Raw genomic sequence first — 13,367 nt, forward strand, 5'->3', positions numbered from 1 at the left:
TGGGGGGTATCATATTCCATACAAGTATTGTAATCCTTGCAAACATCATCGCTTCACATGGCGCAGGTCAGGAGTTGCATAACTCCATCCAAGGGCCATCCTTGGTTCAAAGCACAAACGTTACCTTCACGGTTCAGGTTTATCCTCCTCTGTCTTGGTTTGCTCCTCCACGCTTAGTCGTTTCGCAACCTTCTGCATCACCTTGATGAGTTCCGGGATCTTGTATGGCTTGACCAGGACATCGTCGCAACCTGCGGCCTTGGCTTCCTGGATCTGTTCGCTTCTCGCGTTCGCAGACACTGCAATGATGGGGATTCTGGGTCCCTTGATCTGGCCATCGTTCTCCATCTCGCGGATGTTACGGGTGCACGTCAAACCGTCCATCGTTGGCATTTCCATGTCCATCATGACCACACCTAGCGGAAATTCCCCATCCATGCGGTTCGTTTGCTTTAATTTCTCGAGGGCTTCTACTCCGTGGTTGGCGACCTCGATCTTGTAACCCTTGTCCAACAGCCCGCGCCGTGTGATCTGCTGGTTGATCAGGTTGTCTTCCACGATCAGCACGCCTTTCACCAGGTTGTCCGAAGGCGCAGCAGCCAGAGCGCTTGACACTTCGCCGAAGGGTAGCCTCTCAAGCGAGGCGCTAGTCGGCGTGGAAACGGCCGGCTCGGCCGTCTTGGCTGTCGCGCGAGCTTCTTGCAGAGCTTCCTCTCCAGGTACAGCGGCTGCAACATAAAATGCGAACGTTGAGCCGTGGCCGGGACGAGAAGCAACTCCAATCTGACCTCCCAACATCTCAGTCAAACGCTTGGAGATGAAAAGGCCCAGTCCCGAGCCTCCATACTTGACATGAGTCTTGGGCGATGCCTGTACAAAACGTTGAAAGAGAGATGACTTTTCTTCCTCCGTGAGGCCTTGTCCGGTATCCTTCACCTCGAATATTAAGTATACAACCTCGGCATCCGATGAAGTGTGGGAAACCGCAGCTACTGCGGCGTGTCCTTCCAATGTCTGTGGGATGTACTGCACAGATGATGTCGCATCTGTTGGACGATGCTCCGAAGCACTCAGGGTTATCGAAACGTTTCTCGTTGCCTGAGTCTTGGTGAATTTCAATGCATTTGTGAGCAAGTTGATGAGGACCTGTCGCAGTCGGGACGGATCGAGGTCCAGAAACTCGGTCCTCAGGTTGTGGTAGTTTGGATCCACGGTCATACTGAGATTTATGTCAACTCGGCGCGCTTCAACTTCGAACATCTTGAGCGATTCCTTGGCGACCAGCTTGGGGTCGACTGTAGTCGGACTAACAGCCAAAAGATCCGAGTCCATCTTTGACATGGTAAGGATATCATCGACGATGTGCCTCTGATGCTGTGCACAGATATCAATGGTCTCAGCATTATCGATGCAGTTCTGCATTAGTTGTAGCACATCCGATATGTTCCCTTCTGCTGCATCACCTGGTGAGCTTAGGAGGTCTTGTACCTTTGAGCACGAGGCAACCACAGAGTCAGCGCATTGCACGATTGCGCTGAGTGGGTTCCTCATCTCATGCGAGGTCATGTCGATGAAGTTTTCTTGTTGTCGTTTTGACTCGATGGCCTCATCCTTCCGTTTCCTCTCCGTTTCCAGATTGTGCCGTTGTAGGGTCATATCCACCAAACAACCAGTGAAGGTCTCGATCCTGCCGTACGTGGTTTTGACTGGCCTGAACATTGCCAACATGCATCGCGGTGCAACAATAGTGTTGCCGGTACCGTCTTCCTCCGACCAAGCAGTATTCAGGCGGATCTCGGTTGAGCTCTTCTTGCCCTTGTTAGTCGTAAGCTTCTCCAGCGCCTGGTGAATGAGCGGCAGATCCTCGTCTACAACACAAGTCTGGAACGGCTTGATCTCCTTGTGGGTGAGGTCGAGTTTTTTCTCCAGACCACACATCTCCAAGAAGACATTATTGGCCCAGATCAATCGCCCATCGGCCTGCATTTCATACATGCCCACGGATGCCGAATCGGCCATCTTCTTCATGTTTTCCGCTAGCTGTGCCCGGCGAATAGCCTCGTCGGCGGCCCTCTTATGCAGAGTCACGTCCGTCATACAGGCCAGCACTCGCAGTATGGTCCCGTCGGGAGCAGTTTCTGCCTTCAAAGCTGCGGATATGTGCCTGACCCTTGGCGCCTCGCTCACCAAATCTAAACTGGCCTTCTCAAAAGATGGTGAGCTGCCGATCGGGAGTTGCATCGGCGGCTCTTCGTCGTCTTTACGTACTCGGAACTCGAGTGTAACCGAACCGGTCTCGCGCATCTCGCTATAAGCACGAGACACGTTCTGTCGATCATCTTCCACGACGCGGGACATGAACGTGTCGTGGGTGATACGGTCGGTCTTGGGTACACCAGTGATCAGATGCCAGGCATCGTTGGCAAAGGTGATTTCGCCCTGGATGTTGCCGAAGCACATGCCGACTGGAATCAGCTCAGCGATAGCCTGAAATTTGGAAACCCATTCGTTCGCCTCCTTGGTCTGGACTGCCAGTTTCTCTTTCAGCTTGGCTCTGTCGTATGCTGCTTGCTCTGCGATGTTCCGACCTCTGCGTGCCTCCTCCTCAAGGAGGATTGTGCACGCAAGTGTGGTTGTGAGCTTCTGGCTTAGTAGTAGTATATATTGCTGATAATCATTGTCGTATGGTCGACGTGGGTTCAGTCCTAACACCAGCAAACCCATAACTCGCTCGTCCTTCGTTGGCCGTATCGGGACGATTATGGCTTCATGGCAAGGATCCTCGAATCCGCGCCAGTGAATATCTTGGAGAAGGTGCTCTGGCAGCGTGCCGTCCTTGAGAGACAGTATAGTCGGCACCTTGGCCCGGATCGCTTCTCGAAACACGGTAGACAAGCCGGTGTCACTCTTGTCCAGCGCGAGTGACTGAGGGATGAGAGGGTGGCCCTTGGGTACACCTAGCGATCCCTCCAAATTGCAGGTCGTGCTGGGCTCCTCTGATGCCTCTGTACTATGCTCGACGGAGTAGAGCACAACCAGTGGGACGTCATAACTGGGATCACAAGCCTCCAAGGCCTCGATGGTCTTTCTCCAATACGACTTGGCATCTCTGGCTGCTACGAGGGCATCGCCTAAATCGATAAGCATCTGCATCCGGCGCTCCCACAATCGCATCGACGTAGTGTCCAAAACAGGCTGCAAGAAGCCAACATTGTTATCGTGCTCCGGCATGATGGGCACTATGGACCACTTCAAGTACGTCTCTTCGAGGCTGCCGTCGGCTTTCTCAATGAAAAATCTCCACTCCTCGTCAACGCTTGCCCTGAGTTTGGCAGTGCTCTTCTGCATGGTCTGTTTGATCTTGTCGCAGAAGTCTGGCCAAGCATCTTCCACTGATTTTCCGAGTAAGCCGGGGTGTTTGACGCCACAAAGCTTTCCGAAAGCCTCATTATAGAGGATTGTCAGCTTGGGGCCCCAATAGAGGGCAATGGGCCTGGAATCGGCAAGAATCTGGTTGAATGTCTGCTGAAGACTGGCTGGCCACTGGAGCATGGACCCAAGAGGTGTAGAAGCCCAGTCAAAGTTGTTGACTGTGACACCGAACGGCTCTTCACTCTCGGGCGTCAAACTCGGCACGGTGAAGTCGTCGTCTGGAACTGTTAGAGTATCCACCGTGGGCTCGGGTTCTGGGAGCAGCAGCGTGTGACTTTTCTCACGGTCTCGTATGGCAGGCCGTTGGAGAGTGCTTGGCCGTCGCTGCTCATTGCATCCGACAATGACAAAGGTCTTTCGAAAGACAGAGCGCGTCCAGAAGCAGTCCATGTAAGAGAAGGTGTTCACGGGGTTGGCGGCGGTTGTAGAAGCCTCAGCCCCTTGTCCCACTATCCACTGCCAAAAGCGGCCATCGCGAGTGGTGATGGTGTCGACAATAGCGTCGTAGAGCCCCGTGTCCGCCGTCAGGGCGAGGTTGGCGAACGCGACGCTGGTGGACGGGGACGACTCCGGGGACAGATCTGGCGGCAGCTCGATCACGAAAGAGGCCCGGGGGTCGCACTCGAGGAGCTCGACGAGCACGCCGTCCAGTGGCGCTCGCGCGTCGTCCATCTCCAGTGTGTCGTGTGCGTCGAAGGGCAGCGGGCCTGCAGTGGAGAGGAAGGCATTCTTTGCACGCCACAGAATCGCGTTGATGATGCGGGCCGGGAGACTCATGCGGTGTTACCGACACAGCACCATGGTGCGTACCTTGGGATGTGTGTCCAGTGGTGTTGAGTGACGGCTGGTCCAAGGTCAATCCAAGTTCGAGGTCAAGGTCCAAGGGGCCAGTCCGAAGCTGGAAGCTGGTCTCAACAGGGCACGGCGGAGGAAATGTCGCACGCGGTGTTCAAGTGTCGGTGGAGCTGGCGACTAGGTGGTTACGGTGCCCGCAAGAACAGTCTCTGTGTGCCGTGGTGTGTGCCTCAGCCGCGCTAGGCTAGGGACAAGCAGCCAGGACGTCCAGGAGAGGGAGAGGAACCTGGGAAGGGAGGAGGATGACAGCTCGTGGCCAGCGCCTCCGGGTCTTCGATGGCGTCTTCTATGGGTCCCAGGGGTCTGGCTCACCAGCACCGCTAAGCCCGTTCGGTATTATTGGCCCCGCGCCAAATCTCTTAGCTCTGACGTAGTTGGCGCCGGCTGGGCGTTGGGCGCCCCTGACCCTGCCCGATGGCCCGATGAAGAGCCTGGCGGACCAAACTCGGGGCACGGGGGACCAGCCGATGGGTACTAACAACTGCAGGCTTACCGCTGAGAACGAGCCCCAATCTCTACCAAGGCGTGGGCTAAGAAATGGGATCGTGTTGCACCGCGTTCGCATCGTGGGCACCGAGCCAGCGACCCCAGTGTGTTCCCGGCTATATATAGTGCGGAACTCTGCACTATTGACTAAGCGAAGGCGTGCTGAGTATTGGACGGCTAACTCGTACTTGAACCGTATTTCTGCCCCTCGTGATTACTCAGGGGCCTACCCCTGTCAAGTCGAGCCAAGGAACTTCGAACCCGTGAGGCATCTCGAGAAGGGGATACTATGTATCCTGCGTAGAAGGGGGTATAACTATGTTCTAACTATTGTCTGTCGCGTTCCGCAGGCTGAACTCGCCAGGTTTGGTGGGCAACTTTTGCTGTCACATTTGATTGATTGCAATAAACTTATGGAAACACAGAGCCGCAGTGGAGCTAATCGACGTTTTCAAGTATACTTTTTTCTCCAGCGTCAGTGACTAACAGAAAAACGGCCTGTGCTTACTCAGGTGCCGTGTTGGCATTGATGATGAGCTCATGAACGAGATTGAGTATGGATTCGTCTTCTTCCCCGTCATTCGCAGGGCCTGGCATCTGCTCCCTGTACCAAGCAGCATCCCGCCCCTTAACTGCGTTGGAGACCCAAATCGCCAACTCTAAAAGCTGGGGACGGTCATCCTCGCTTGATGACATGCACCAGCTGACTATTTTTTCGAGGTCCGAATCCAAGGTTGGGTCTGGATCAGCGCCACGACCGACTCCATTGATCATGAACATTTGCTTTTTGCACGTCAGCTATATCACTGCTCCTCCGTACCTGTCGAGCTGTACTAACCTCACCTATCAACCGTATAGACATGCTTACTAGCTTGCTCCATGCTTTCTTGCTGTTGAAGTCAGCTGTGTGTCCCACCAGCACCACGTTCTGCTCACTTACTGTGGAGTATCTCGTCGCTCCACCAGACCCAGGTCAATCATCTTTAGAACAGGAGTCAGGCGATGTTCTAGATTGATGTCGTCTGGTACGAAGGGTCCAAATACAACTGCGTTTCTCAGCATTCATCCTATCGGGGTCGCTATACTTCTATAGCTTCTCTACTCACGATTGCCACTGCCTATGTCAGGGTTATAGCAGATACTTCTGGGTACCTCGTCGCGGGGATCTTCAAGTTCAACTTTGGATTCATCGTGTGCATCTGGCCAAGCAAATGCTATGCACATCCGGACAACTAAATCCTGATCAGACGTGAAAACTCCATCAAGTACCCATCATGCCGAGAAAAATGACTCACGACACATGAAAAGCCTCCAAAGAATTCGGTTTGGCAGCGGATGCCCCTTCTTCTGTGCCCGCTCCATGAAACCAGCAAGCGTCCCATTTTCCAACCACTCCACTGCAGTATTTCCAGTCAGCACTTGTCTACATGCGATGGCTCTTACTCGGACCGCCTGGCGAGGCCATAGCTAAAGGAAGCAATGTTCATTTGAGCCTTAGTTGATGCCGTGAAGTACAGCAAAAGGCTGCCACAACTACTCACTATATATCCAGCGGTTCGCTGGGAGTTTCGTCGCGTCTGGTACATTCTCCTTCTTCAAAGGATCTTGGTCTGCCGTAGTCTCTAATAACTGAACAACGTGTGCAGCGCCGCGGAAAGTCTTCATAGCTTCCACCTCGCTTATGGTATGAAAACTGTCCCATTGTAGTTCTGCAGTCCAAGGAATCTTAATAACGAAGCGATCGGTCCCTTGATTATCGGAGTCCCGTGTTCTCAGTTTGAAAACCGTAGCTTGAGCGCCGGACCCGATATAACTCTCCAGAAAGTACCTGCCGTCATGATCGAAATATCTTTTTAAATTCCACGCCAGGTTTGTCTCACGGTCGTTCATTCTCGCAGACCGTCCTATGCACTAGTAACATTTTTGTGCTTACATGAAATCCGAGCCTAGTTAGCATTGTAATAGACGATAGCACGAGCAATATTGTTTTCCTTTATGTTAGGCAAGGTCGTCTTGTTTGGTCAAGAATGGATGTCGGCTTTGTTTGCGTGTTTCTGCTAGTGGTCCGTTTCGGGAACGATATGAATTGAATCGAGAGAAGACAAAGAACTGTTCTATTGGACAACATGGTCTGGTATGTTCTATCTACCGAAAGTGAGGATGAACCTAATTCAGCGCCAGCTTATAGTAACGCCCTTTGATTTGCTGGCCATCTCTCCCTGTTCTTTTCATGCTGTACGCTCCTGTAATGGCATATGAGCGGACAGTCATCTATTGCTTAATCTGACCTCTTGCATTAAACTTCCTGAGGGCGCTGAATATTGCGTCCTCGGTGGATATGACGAATGGTGCATCACTACCCAGACTGGAGTTGGCCACTTGCCCGAGTTGTCAGAGCAACAAGTAAACATCATTGAGTAACAACAAAGCGAGTCTTTCGAGGAGTTCAAAAGCTTTAGTTGAGCATTCTGTGGTGGGAGTCTTGCGTTGCGTTGTTATCTGATACGGGTCTCTGTGTTCCCAGTCATCGCGCTGTCATAATGAAGCAGACCAGCTGCTGGCATTCACAGGCGCCGAAAACGCCGCAGGCAGCCTACTGGACATTCGAATCCCACGATGATACAATCTTGTCCCAACTAGTACTTGTTCTATATCAGTTCAAATCGTCGTGGCCCACCCTATTGTTGACCAAACCCTAACCACCCCACAGCACGAGAACATGGACCCTGTTTGACGGCAACATTTCAACCGTTCAGGAAATCATGGGCTTGGTGGTCTAGTGGTAGTAAGGAGTTCCCATCTCTTGAATTGACAAGTTCCTCATGACTAACATGTCAAAAGTGATTCGCGCTTAGGGCTCACCCTATAGCAAGATTGCGCGAGGTCCCGGGTGTAAGTCATCATCGCTCAAGTTTCAACCTAAGATTCTAACAGGCAAATAGTCGATCCCCGGCCAAGCCCAGCAATTATCTTTTTGCTCATCTCCAACATCCTTCTGCAATGGTGTTGCCTTAGATTTATTGCTATTGACTACTATTTGTTGCCCTTTTGTTCGAAATCTAACTCCAGGTAAGTCACGCCGGCGCTAGTATGTCGTACGTGCGGTGGTTTGCGCCGTGTATAGCTTTTTCTGTAACCGCGCAAAAAGTTCATGCCCCCTTAAAGCCTAGTTTCTCATAGAATACTCGGGGTTTATGCTTCTTTACCGTGGGCTACGCGAAGCGTTTTGGTCCTCGGTGTCCAGTCAAGGATCCATATCGGGAAGGAGAGCGTGTGCCGCGTCATCAGACAGTTACATAAGACTGAAATGCCACAGCAACGTTCTTTGGTGGGTCTACATGTTACTTTTGATGCCAGTTTCTGGTGTATCGCCTCGTGCAGATCTAAGAAAACAAGTTACAGTAATAAAATCCGCCGGCAGCTAGCACCTTCCATCTACATGTGAGGCAGCGCCGTCAAGAGAGCAAGGAAGCAAGGTCTATGAAATCACTTATGGGCGAAGTCAATAAGTTGGACCTAATTCTACGAGTTCAGACCCAAATTTGGTCCAGTTAATGTACCGTCGGTCGCCTTCGAAGTGGAAATGACGCACGTATCTGTACAAGAAAGCATATTTGAAATTTGACAATCCGTAAGAATCCTGCAACACCAACATCCGTTCTCCAGCGGCCGCCCTGCTGTCAACTCTGACCGCCAGCAAACCTGAAGGGGTCCTGGTACGAGAGATTAGCTTTACCAGAAACTGTTGCTACGTATTTGAACTGGCACACATACTCCTTACACTTCCGATAGTGAATATGCATGCAGAAACATTTTTTGAGACATTCCGCCTTCTTTTTTCCACGTACCCCCACGCTTCTGCCCGCCGCATTCCATTGAATGATTCTATATTCACGGGGAATTCACTCCCCGCACGTACGTAACACGAAGAACTACACGGGTCGGTGGCTTGGCCGCTGAGTACCAGACCAGGCCTCAAGGCGCTCAGGTAAAAACTTCCCGGTTGCTCTTCCATCAGCGCAACTCGGAAACTATTTCCCATTCAATTGGTGGCAGATAGGCATGAGAAGGGACCAGAAGGCAATACTATCTTTTGTCTTGCCTCAAATCAAGACTCCGCAGAGTTCGCCCAGTGCTGGTTGTCCCAGTCTTGTATGAAGATTCTCTATCCTAGTTCTACTTATTAGGTCAGCTTTCAATATTGATATTGGAACGAAAGGCGAATACCGCTCGTTTTGACTTCGCCTGCATCACCGTTCGTATTAAATTGGACAAATGCGCATCTTCATTTCGTAAAAACATGTTATTGACCGTCCTCTCAACTATGTAGTGTTACTACGAGTGACTCCAACCTCGTCCAATAACGCGTCCCGCTCCTCGTCCAACTAAATGATGCCTCCAACACTCATCAATAGCAACATAACGGACTGAACGCCAAGTATCATCCCATCCCCGCGTTATATCGCAACGTCTACAACAAACAATGTGGTATCAAAAATCCTAATCTACGACGTCCCAATTGTGAACACCTTGAACCGGTTTCGAAATCAAATGACCGCCCCCGTAACCCCAGACCACTGTACGCTGTCGTAGATAGACATGATCATTTCGTACAATTCGTCCAAATTCTATACGGTTGCAGCTGTCGCTAACGGCGTTGTATCCGGGGTGTAACAGCAGAGCGATTAAACTGCACCAATCCACCTGCTCGATCTAATTCGATGCCCGTATTAAAGAGAGATTCGACTGTAGGCTCTGGGTATGAGGTGTATCGCGTTGAAGCTTGGGGTAACATGACATGATGTTCCCCATGCGAAGGAATGCCCAGTCAAGAATCTGGTAAAGATAACGATTAAGAACCAGTCGCGAGAGCCATGTGCGAAGGCCGATTATGCTGGTATGGTATCCAAAATCGGGCATCCACCAGTGTTGTGGACAGACATCTAGTCCGCGCTGATGAGTGCACGCAATTGATGCATGCGGTTGAGAACTCTTTTGGTCGACCTCCTGGGCCGAGAGAGTGACCAATAAGGTCCTCGAGCCTCGTGTACGTACAAGCTGCAAGCTCGTGCGTTGATAGGTAATATAGTCATATAAACGACACCAGAGAATCGCATGCCTGTGCGTTTGACAACCCCCAAAACGTTACATATGCTTAGAGACTCATGGTCAGCCATTCCCATTCCTGGGGACCGGCACCAGCACCAGGTGTCATCATCCCGTTTGGAGGACCACCGGGCATCACCATCATGCCAGGTGGCATCATAGGCCGTTGCGTCATACCAAATCCATTGGTCAAGGCGAGGTTACCCGGGTTGGGCATCCCAGCCATAAACCCACTTGCTGAACTGACAGATCGAGCTGCTTCATTGGAGCCAGTGGAGTTTTCAGGGCTGTCAATATCCATACCACCGGCTAGGTCGCTGGATGCAGCACTCTTACTGCTGCGCCGTTGACGTTTGGAAGAACTCGTCGAACCGATGTTACGTGGGAGCGACGCAGCACCAGGACCAGGTGTATTTTTGGGAGGAGCTGCTGCGATTGGTATGACGCCTTTTCCACCAACGGCACCACTGGCAGAGCCTGCATAGCTAGGTGTACTGCCTGCCGTATTACCGCCGGAGGCATTCGCACCACCGCTCGCAGGACTCTCCCCTTCGTTTGCGCTACCTGCTCGATTTGTTGATGGAGGTGTGCTAACCTGAGGTGCAGCGGCTGTTGCAGAAATTCCCAGAGTGGAGTTCTTACGCGAGGCTGGCCCGGAAGCTGAACCCGACACATTGCCGCTGTTCTTCTTTGATCTCGTACTGGTTCCCCCAACAGGAAGATTGGCACCTGAGCCCCGATTTCTTTTCTTGATTACATCTGTCTTCAAGCTGAGGGGCCGAACCACGCCATGTAGCTTCAAGAATAGACCACATGCATTACACAGAGGTTGCCCTTCAGGATTTCGCCGCCAGAGAGGTGTGGTCTGCGTGAAACAATTTGTGCAAGTAGTAGGGGCACTGCCATCCCCTTGGTTCCCCCCAGCGCCCTGCAAGTTGCTCGTGGAACCTTGCTTCGATCCCAATGGCGAAGTAGGCCGACTGGGTGCAACTGAAGAGAACCCGGAAGCACTTCCAATGGCATCGGCTGGGGGCGAGTTGGGGTTGGATTGAGCCATCCTATCAAATGGGTTGCCTCGGCTTCCCATGCCTGCCCCTGGCGTGGAAGTGTTTCGCGGTATCTTTTGACGTCTGTCGCCGGATATGAACGATTGGGATCGAGGCAGGCTGCCCTGATTGTCCCATTCGCCATTCGTGTCAACATAGTCGGTGGTTGTGCCGCCAATCGTGACTTGTTTGCGAGGTGGTCCACCAGGATATCTTGCAGCCTGAGTGCTGAATTGCCCGGGCAATGAAGCGTCCCATCCAAGAGAGTTGGGGTTGTTCATCTCCATAGCAGAATCATCCATTGAAGGAGAGAAACTGTGGTGCATCCCAAGATTGCGATCTGGGAAAGCGCCTCCGTCATCGTCCTCGTTGTCCGAATCTGCGCCGAATGTGAACATGTTCTCCTGGATTACACCCACGCCGGGAGATCGAACAGGGTGTTCTGGCTGGAAAACCTGAGTCGGGTCGACATGTCCAAAGGTACTCGCAGGTGCGAACGAGGATTGGGAATCGGGCGCATTGGTGCTTTGAGGGAACATCGAGTTGTTGCCCCCATGGTACATGAACTGCTGTACCATGTGATTGCCGGCATGAGGTTGGTCCTGACGGAATGGCTGCTGTCCTTGGTGTCGCATGTCCATCGACCCAAAGAACATGTTGTCGTTATCAGGAATGGGATGGGGTGTTGTGGCCGTTGACTGATAAGCAGACGCGGGTGGGGAGTAGAAATCGTGGGCGTTCAATGAACCTTGGCCCAAGCCAGACTGATGATACATGTTAGGGAATGAACCATGCGTAACCATCGGCGATGTCGACGGCGAGAAGGAGAAGTTCTGCTGAAAGGGTCCTGCGGAGGTGATAATGGGATCATGCTCCATCTGGAAGGTGTCCAAGGGGAATGGGACACCTGAATGATGAGGCACTTGGCCGATGCCAGTATGCGACTGATCTAATGAATACTCATGGACATCGGCGTCGGCATCGTTTTCATTAGAGGCCGAGTTGCTGTTTGCAGCTGGAACCTGAGGGGAAAATTCGGCAGGGCGCTTGAGGTTCCGGGTCTGGGCAGGGTGTCAGTTATCAGCTCGGCCATGATAAAGGTGGCGATCTCTATCTGTAAAGACCAGCATGCAGCGTATCGGCGCCGCATGCACATGCAGGTTACATGGTTTAGGTACTTACGCGTCTTTCGTCAATGCTAGTCTTCCGGTGATGGCGAGTAACATAGCCAAATTCGTCCTGGTTCCCGTGATGTGGAGGCACAGGAACGGATTGCGGGACGAAATGCTGCTGCTGCACTGACTTGCGGGATTTGATGGGGATGGCGGCGGCGGCCATTGCATGAGCCGCCTTATCTTCTGATTGTCTGACGGCCTCCGGGGAAGAGGGCGTTGTCGGCAGGCCGGCCGGGGTGGCTACGTTCTCAGAAAATATAAAATCGTCGAGGTTCATAGGATCAGACTGCGCAGCGTTCACATTTTGGTCGGACGTCTTGCGCAGTTGAGCAATACCGCTTGGTGCGTTACCAGTAGCATTTGCAGGTGCACGTCCCAGGCTATAGGAAAGATTAGAAAATCCCGGAGACTCACTCAAGCCTGTGACATACCGAGCCATTTCGTCTTCCGCTTGTTGTTTTCGCAACCTTGTGTGCATCATGCGCCAGGTGAGGTTCTCCATGCGCTCTTTGCTAGGGAGGCTCTTCTTGGTTTTGCTGAAGAAGCGCCAGACTTGGGTAGCGAGCGGGTCGTTCTGCTGCATCTCCTCGATGCTCTCGCCTTTCGCTGCCAGGTCGTCCTGCCAAGCGGGGAAAATCGAAGAGTTTAGCAGGTCATGATGCGCGGCCTTGCTGGGGGCGCCCGACAGGTCCAGGTTGAGCTCTTGCAGTCGCAGGTCTCCCGGGCTTGTCTCGTTGGTGCTGCTCGTGTTGCCGCTGCGGGTGTACGGGCGATCGGCCTCTCCGCCGGCGGCAGAGTCTTGGGGCCTGCGCGGGAAGCGGTAGTCGTGCTCTGTCGTGGTCGAGTTCATGGCGGCCGAGGGACTCGCAGTTGTGAGAGGAGAAGCTTCCTGGCCCGCCATGTCGTACACTTGGGACTTGGGAGACTGAGGCCGGCCGGTCTCTGTGCGACTGGAGAGTTTGCGTAGGTATTGCAGGGCAGTTAGGTTCAGTTCCCCACGCCGCCAGGGTTTGGTCGACAGCTGCTCGTTCGCAGCGGCTGTCAAACTCAATTCGCTCTATTCTCTCGCAGCCGGAAAGCGCACGAGGCTCATGTCAGATACCGGGAGCGATGGTGAGTGGGCAGCCCGGCCAAGGCATCGACGGGAGAATGGTGTTTGCAGGTATCCGTCCGGAGCTCGAGGCACGACGATTGCTTTTCGACCTAGGTGTCGCGCGTGAACCGGAAGGGGTGGGTGATGGTCAGAGGTGGAGGGCAGAGCAGCACT

General features: G+C 52.8%; 3 protein-coding genes across 3 annotated transcripts; all 3 read right to left on the reverse strand.

Annotated features, from left to right (window-relative positions):
• Positions 1-126: 126 nt before the first annotated feature.
• Positions 127-4,209, reverse strand: JN550_004863 (uncharacterized protein; the record flags this gene model as incomplete). Its single annotated transcript, XM_049316425.1, has 1 exon — positions 127-4,209. The coding sequence occupies one exon, from the start codon at positions 4,207-4,209 to the stop codon at positions 127-129; it is 4,083 nt and encodes a 1,360-aa protein (XP_049173061.1).
• Positions 4,210-5,277: 1,068 nt separating this feature from the next.
• Positions 5,278-6,663, reverse strand: JN550_004864 (uncharacterized protein; the record flags this gene model as incomplete). Its single annotated transcript, XM_049316426.1, has 7 exons — positions 5,278-5,556; positions 5,612-5,663; positions 5,714-5,819; positions 5,880-6,005; positions 6,069-6,170; positions 6,217-6,240; positions 6,315-6,663. 7 exons carry the CDS (start codon positions 6,661-6,663, stop codon positions 5,278-5,280), a joined length of 1,038 nt encoding a protein of 345 aa, XP_049173062.1.
• A 3,265-nt stretch (positions 6,664-9,928) lies between these two features.
• On the reverse strand, positions 9,929-13,001 carry JN550_004865 (uncharacterized protein; the record flags this gene model as incomplete). The annotated part of the gene is made up of 3 exons (XM_049316428.1): positions 9,929-11,986; positions 12,108-12,480; positions 12,532-13,001. The coding sequence occupies 3 exons, from the start codon at positions 12,999-13,001 to the stop codon at positions 9,929-9,931; spliced, it is 2,901 nt and encodes a 966-aa protein (XP_049173063.1).
• Positions 13,002-13,367: the final 366 nt, after the last annotated feature.

Source organism: Neoarthrinium moseri, assembly GCF_022829205.1.
Source record: "Neoarthrinium moseri strain CBS 164.80 chromosome Unknown scaffold14_Wmoseri_CBS_16480, whole genome shotgun sequence".
NCBI lineage: Eukaryota > Fungi > Ascomycota > Sordariomycetes > Amphisphaeriales > Apiosporaceae > Neoarthrinium > Neoarthrinium moseri.